The sequence below is a fragment of the Limulus polyphemus genome, unplaced genomic scaffold (genome assembly GCF_000517525.1).
Source record: "Limulus polyphemus unplaced genomic scaffold, Limulus_polyphemus-2.1.2 Scaffold667, whole genome shotgun sequence".
NCBI classification, from domain to species: Eukaryota; Metazoa; Arthropoda; class Merostomata; order Xiphosura; family Limulidae; genus Limulus; species Limulus polyphemus.
Genome location: NW_013666277.1, coordinates 266,296 through 273,826, shown reverse-complemented (window position 1 = coordinate 273,826; position 7,531 = coordinate 266,296). Strand labels below are relative to the sequence as shown.

The following is a 7,531-nucleotide window of genomic DNA, read 5'->3' as shown; positions in this document are numbered from 1 at the left end:
CTATCAACATCCTAATCAAATCTAAAGAAGGTTTACCAAGAGAAGAACTATCCCCATCCCAATTACACTAAAGAAGGTTTACCAAGAAAAAACTATCAACATCCTAATCACATCTAAAGAAGGTTTACTAAGAGAAGAACCATCCCCATCCCAATTACACTAAGGAAGGGTTTCCCAAGAAAAAACCTATCAACATCCTAATCACATCTAAAGAAGGTTTACCAAGAGAAGAACTATCTCCACCCTAATTACATCTAAAAAAGGTTTACCAAGAGAAGAACTATCACCATCCTAATTACATCTAAAGAAGGTTTACCAAGAGAAGTGGTCATAAAAACGTTTGTTTGTTTGATTTATGTGTAAAGTTATACTATTAGCTATTTTTGATATGCTAAGTGCAGGGATCTAACCCTGATTTTCACTATTACAGACTCTCTAAATTTACAGTTGAGCCTCTGAGGGGGCTCATAAAAATGATGATGGAGCATTTCGATCGACGTAATTCAATCCTTAGATTTGTTTCGTACAAACTTAAATACATTTATTTCCTAGTTCTCACTACGATGACAAAGGTATGTATATTTTACGTGGGTGGTATCCTGCTAACCACAAACAAAGGATCTGGAGAGATAAGTGAACTGTTCTTGACAAAGCATCCCGACACTGACGACAAATGCTCTGGTTTTCAAGTAAAATAAATATACAAAAAACGTTAAACAACTTCTGAAATGACTATTACTTGACTTGCTACTGACTCAGCTTGGCTTTATCATTCTTATAAAAAAAAGATTGTTACTTATTTAAGTGAACAGAATAAATCGCACTGTGTATTCAATATTAACTCACAATTATCACTCATCCTCCTGAAGGCTTATATCGCTAAAGTTTGGGGTTAGAGACCTGTGACGGACACCGTACAGATAGTTCGTTGAGTAACTTTAGCTGTACTGAGTCTCCAACAATAAAGGAAGATAATCAACTAAAAACTGAATAAAATTTTAGATACATAGGTAAGCAGGGGCGTGGGGGACAGACCCTCATTGGAGAGCTCTGCCCTCTCAGATATAGTCGTTTAATTTTTTTAATTCTCCACATTATGACTCTCACTGCCAGGAAAATGTTATTTTTTTCTGTCTCCAAATTCTTTGCGTCTCTGTGCCACCCCCCACCCCCTCCCAACGTCCCCCGCTGGGACAGCTGTAAGTCTATGGATTTACAACACTATTCGATTCCTCTCGGTGGTCACAGCAGATGGCCCGATGTGGATTTACTTTTACACATACACACACACATACGCCCACGAAATGAAAAAAAAATCTAAAAAACGCTATTGCAAGTAAGCAAGTATTGAAAATAAAATTTTATAAATTTTTATTCACTTCACTTGTCTGTACAGTAAGCAGAAGTTTAAAATATTAAAACTAGTCTACCGCCAAGTCGGGAAGGATCACAAGTTGTCTCCTCTCTGTGAAGAAAGACGAAGTGGCAAAAGTTCCAAATTATCTTTAGCGACAAACTATTCTCGCAACTAATTCTCTTACGTTAGGACTGAACCAGTAAAAATACAAATATACAATTCACAGTGCTAACACATGTTCGTCAGGAGGCTAAGCTGCTAATAGTTAGATGGGGTTGGTGAAATGATGGGGACCAGTTGGACAAAAGCACCAAACCTTCGTTACTGTGAGTATCCTAGTGGATTCCATTGGAACAAATATTCCACTGTGACATTTTTTCACTTTTTACCATATGTTTGTATTTGAGCATATTAAGCTCATAGTTGATTCTATCTTTTTTGTACAAACAACAACAACAACAAAACCTGTTAAATGTGGCCTTATGATATCAATACGTATTTGTCGAGTATTACACAAAAGTACATTGTACTAGTACGTGGAACATCTCTAAATTAGCTTTAGCAAAATAGCAAAAAATGATGGATTGGAGTGATACGTAAGGAAGACACAGGTGAAGATCTGAAGTATATTTTGAATGTTGTGAGTGCTGGAGATAAATCAGAAGCGTATACATTTTTCCTGAACAACAGTAAAATTTTTCAGAAAACTACAGCTTTGCCAGTATTAGTAAAATGGAGAGGATGACGGTACGAAATTTCTGTAAAAAACAGTTTGTTTGTTTGTTGTGAATTTCGCGAAAAACTACACGAGGGCTATCTGCGCTAGCCGTCCCTAATTTATCAGTGTAAGACTAGAAGGAAGGCAGCTAGTTATCACTACCCATCGCCAACTCTTTGGCTGCTTTTTTACCAACGAATAGTGGGATTGACTGTCACATTATAACGCCCCTCTGTAGCTCTGAACTATACCTGACTTATTTACGGCTATTCACATCATGATAAACCTGTTTTCGTGGTTGACTGGTAACTTCTGACGTGGGATACTACACAAGCAACGGTAACGTCGAGAAGGAAAACAAGCTTTCATAAGTTAGAATTTGTGCATAAATATATTTTCTCTATCCGAGTTCATAAGTTGGAGTTTCTTCTAAGAACTTATGAGTGAAAGCAAAGATGAATGTATAATAATATGTCAATCACAGTATATCTGCCATATACCGTGCCGACGAGGTCTTTCGTTCAATACCAGGGCTCATCAGACTGGCTGGGATACGACAGATATACTAGTCGAGGAACTATTTAGATTATCATTTAGATGAACGACTTTTATGGTGGGAACTAGGTTAAGTAAGCACATTTTTTTATAATTATTATCATATCTCCAGACAAAATACACAAGCAATTCGGCCTTTACGTGTCTATAACGTTGAATCAGATATCAGAAAGATGTTAATAATTATTATTTTTTGAAGTTTACCTTACCTGCTGTGAAACAAGCGGTATTGTGAGGATCAATATGGCGGCATTCTTCTAATTCTTTGACCGTTCCTGGGGGCAAAATGGATTTTTTGAATTTAAAAGACGTTTCTCGTAGGCGACCTGTTAAACCAATGAAAACAAACAATCAAAATTTGTATCTTTAGCGTTATCACAAGTAACTTTTTATATAATAGTATCAATGCTTGGTGGAGTAGATAAAATGATTTGATTTGAATTTCGCGCAAAGCTAACCGTCCCTAATTTAACAGTGATAGACTAGAGAGAAGGCAGCTAGTCAAAACACCCACCGCCAACTCTTGGACTACTCTTTTACTAACGAACATTATAACGCCCCCACGGCTGAAAGGATGAGTATGTTCGGTGACGGAGATTCGAACCCGAGACCCACAGCTTGCGAGTCGAGCGTTTAACCGGGGTTGATAAAACAAGATAAAATACAATATTAACATTACAGATTTACCGAAAAATATTATTATATAACTCCCTGTGGATTATATATTCTATAACAATTACTTTTATTTATGACAGTAAGTATAAAAAATGATAAACCAAGAAAATTATTAAAACTGCGAAGTACATGAAAAAGTTAATATTTATGCAAAAAATTAAACCAAGCATGCTGGATATCATATTGAAATCTATTAATTAACTTTGTTGGTGGTGTTTAGATATCTACGATTAGTTTGAAGTTTTATTTAGCTACTTCGACAAGCTCAGAAATATGTAATTTACAATATTCTACTTGGAGGCCTACCTAAAAGTAACAGGACTCCAACATGTATACAGCATGCACGCCTACAGCTAGCAGTCTCTATCACAATATTTGTTTGTTTTAGAGCCACACTGGGCTATCTGCTGTGTCCACCACGGGGAATCGAATCCCGGATTTTATCGTTGCAAGTCCGTAAACTTACCGCTGTCCCACAGGGGGGGGGGGACTAATGCACCGGTAAAAACACACGGAATATGTTTGTTTGTTTGTTTTTGAATTTCGCGCAAAGCGACACAAGGGCTATCTACGCTAGCCGTCCCTAATTTAGCAGTGTAAGACTAAAGGGAAGGCAGCTAGTCATCACCACCCACTGCCAACTCTTGGGCTACTATTTTACCAACGAATAGTGGGATTGACCGTCACATTATAACGCCCCAACGGCTGAAAGGGTGAGCATGTTTGGTGTGACGGGGATTCGAATCCGCGACCCACAGATTACTACCTGGCCATATGGAATATGTCAATTCAAAGAGTACTGTTTATATGACGAAGCTACTAAGGCTGTCGTCCCTGATTTGGAACTGCTCACCAGAGGGAAGGCAACCGTACCGCCCACCATTCACAGCTTAAAGTACGGGGAATATATTGTAGTATCGCACGGATTCGAACTCGGTTCGACAACTCCGAAATCCAAAGCTCCACCACAGAGCAGACTTTATCGTGGTAAATTGTTACCACCAAGAGTAGTGGGTGGTGTTGACTAGCTACCTTCCCCCTAGTCTCCGACTGTTAACTCAGGGACGACTACACCTGAAGAGAACATGGGCGCCACCTAGGTAAATCTGTCCGAGAATCGCCGATGACGCTAGAGTATCTGAGGTGTTCCAACTGTCGTAAGCGACCTCTGGAATGTTCGAATAGTGATTGAAAAACAAAACACGTTACATATACGATATATTAGAGCTGTGTTACTCTCGGCCCACTCTGAATTTATATATATGTATCAAGATTAGAGGTGGAAAAGTTGAGGATTGAAATCGAAGTTCTAGAAGTTAGAAAGAAAAAATCAAAAGATAAAATTAAATTCACGGAAACTGACTTGAAAATGTGGAATTTATTTAATGAAATTGTGGAATGTAACTAAGTTTCGGAGCAAAGAAAGAACATTGGAATGAATTATATAGAGTGGAAGAGAGAGAAAAATTAGAAACAAAAGTGTTTTGTTATTTGTATCACAAGTACAAAGTTGTACGAGTTTTGGTTATATACATTTATCAAATGCAACAAAATAAATATGTAAAAAATATAATCCATGATGGGACATATACTGGCTAAATAGAATACACTGTGGACTTTTAATAAGACTGATCCTTAAAAACTACGTAAGGTAAGATTTATATTTAGTTTGAGCCCATCACATATAACTGAACAGGCAGAGCGGTCAACTTCAATGACAGGTAGTTTTAGCAAAGGTGTGAAAAACTAAAACGTTAACAGAAAAGCGGTAACGTCTTTGTAACTCTACTGACAACAGGTGCTAAAATTAGATTTACTTACCAAAATGTTCCTTTAGATAACCCGTTCTGAAGAGTGTATATAAACCAGGAGCACTTACCCCCCTTAAAGGCTCGCAGGTAGGCCGCGTCACTCTTTGTGGAACCGTATACATTCGAAGCGTCCAGGTAAGACGTGATCTCGTTAATCTGTTCCTGAGGGCCTGCAAATAACGGTTTGTCAATCGTCAAAAGTAGGTATTTCTATCTGATTTAGTCATATAAAGTATGTATAGAAGAGCATGACTGACATGTCTCGTGAATCGATAAAAGACACGACCCCAGTCCAGTTCCCGGATGTTTTGTGCGTGAAAAGGCCACGATTCGAAACAAGTTTCCAGACTTGGAAGTAACCGTTTGTTTGTTTTAAACTAAAGCAACATCCGGCTATCTTCTGTATCCACCGCGGGGAGCTTAACACCGGATGTTAGCGTTGTAAGTCTGTCGACTAACCGCTGTCCAACCGGGAGTTTCTTTGTTTGTTTTTAAAGAAAAGCCACTTTGGGCTACCTGCTGTGTCCACCGCGAGGGATCGAACCCCGGATTTTAACGTTGTAAATCCGTAGACTTACCGCTGTCCCACCAGAGGACTGGAAGTATCGATTAATTTTCTTAAAACTGCTAATTCTTTTGCTATACTTTAATTCTAAGAGTATACTACAGTTTCAGTGTTAGGGTTTAAAATGTTGGTAAGACAAGAAATGTTTTAGGTCTAATAAATTTGATACAACGTCGCATTTCATTAGAAAGGTTTTTAGCGCATTCTTTTTGAAATGGTCAATGCCCAGTTTGTAAGCAGCAATAACAGATGGTCATTAAGGAGTGACGCGCTTAAACTGCTTTGTTTTTATTTCGTTTTAGTGCAAAGCTATACCGTGGGATATCTGCGCTCTGCCCGCCATGTTGTAAGTCCGTAAATCTACCGCTGACACATCAGAGGACTCGAGAAAGGTTTTTAGACTTTACTATAAGCGCTAGAAAGTGGTGATTATTTACTGTTGGTTTTATTATATTCTTTCAATACCGTCTACTATGGTTTTTACACAAGAGGTGTATGTATCACAGCTGCATGTCCGCCCCAATTGATGAGCTCTAGCGTTGGACAAAAAAAAAACCTCATAGACAGTGACTTGTGACAAATAAGAGATTAATTTGATTGGACACCCATCAAAGCTGTCAAAGAGAAACGCAATATAAGAATCTGTAATGAAATGTGATATTTACTCATATTTATTATGCCAAAAAGAACTAGGCGAAAGTTTGATTTCAATAGACACATTACAGAAATAAATAAAAGATCAACTAATTTAATTCGTATCTGTTATTAACAATGAAAGGGCATCGTTAAAATACAATTGTGAGTATCGTAGAAGACTTTCAACAACCACTGCCACAAAAAAATAGGTCACTTGACTGTTTGTTAAATTTCGCGCAAAGCTACACGAGGGCTATTTGCACTAGCTGTTCTTGATCTTGAAGTGATAGACTAGAGGATAAGCGGCTAGTCAACACCACTCACCGCCAATTCTTAGGCTGCTCTTTACCAACGAATAATGGGTTTGACCGTCGCATTATAACTCCTCTATGGTTAAAATGTCCCAAATTATTCTACAACGGGATTCGATCCTGCGACCCATAGATTGTAAATGGAGCACCATAACCACTAGGTCATCACTTGTTTACGGTCACGGGTGTAGTGCTGCCGGAGCACACCAGAGCACCACTCAGGCACCTGAAATTGGAGCTGAATTCCAACACTTCAAAAACTTAAAATATGTATATAAAAAAGTTACTTAATTTACACCCGAAATTAAGCTTTATGGTTATAAATAGGTTTAGCAAATAAAGACCTTTACGGTTAGAAATAGGCTTAATAAACAAAGAGCTTTATGGTTATAAATAGGATGATCAACTAAAAACCTTTATGATTAGAAATAGGCTTAACAAAGAGCTTTATGATCAAAAATAAGCATAACAGACAAAGAGCTTCTCGACTAAAAGAGAATCTATGAACCTATCTTCGCTATGTTCAGGTAATAAGACAAAATTTAAATTATCGATGAACTTAACAAATAAAGACCTTTATGGTTAGAAATAGGCTTAATAAACAAAGAGCTTTATGGTTATAAATAGGCTTAGCAAATAAAGACCTTTATGATTAGAAATAGGCATAACAGACAAAGAGCTTCTCGACTAAAAGAGAATCTATGAACCTAACTTCGCTATGTTCAGGTAATAAGACAAAATTTTAAATTATCGATGAAGTTACAGTGCATTGAGAGTTGAAGGTATTGTTACGTCTCCGTTTGTTAATTGATTTTCCGTAACTTCGTTCCGACGAAACTTTAGTGACACAAGTCCTTACTTAATAAAACTAGTTTATTCTTTCTGAATATAACTTTTCCAATA

The 7,531-nt window shown here is 37.5% G+C and overlaps 1 protein-coding gene across 1 annotated transcript in view; it reads right to left on the bottom strand.

Moving 5' to 3' along the window:
• LOC106459838 (chorion peroxidase-like) overlaps positions 1–7,531 on the bottom strand; it is a 27,869-nt gene that overhangs the window by 12,258 nt on the left and 8,080 nt on the right. Inside the window, exons 5-6 of the mRNA XM_022386382.1 lie at positions 5,185–5,286; positions 2,840–2,956 (exon numbers count right to left, since the gene is read on the bottom strand). Of these exons, the coding sequence (XP_022242090.1) occupies positions 2,840–2,956; positions 5,185–5,286 (219 nt within the window). The remainder of the gene's footprint in view (positions 1–2,839; positions 2,957–5,184; positions 5,287–7,531) is intronic.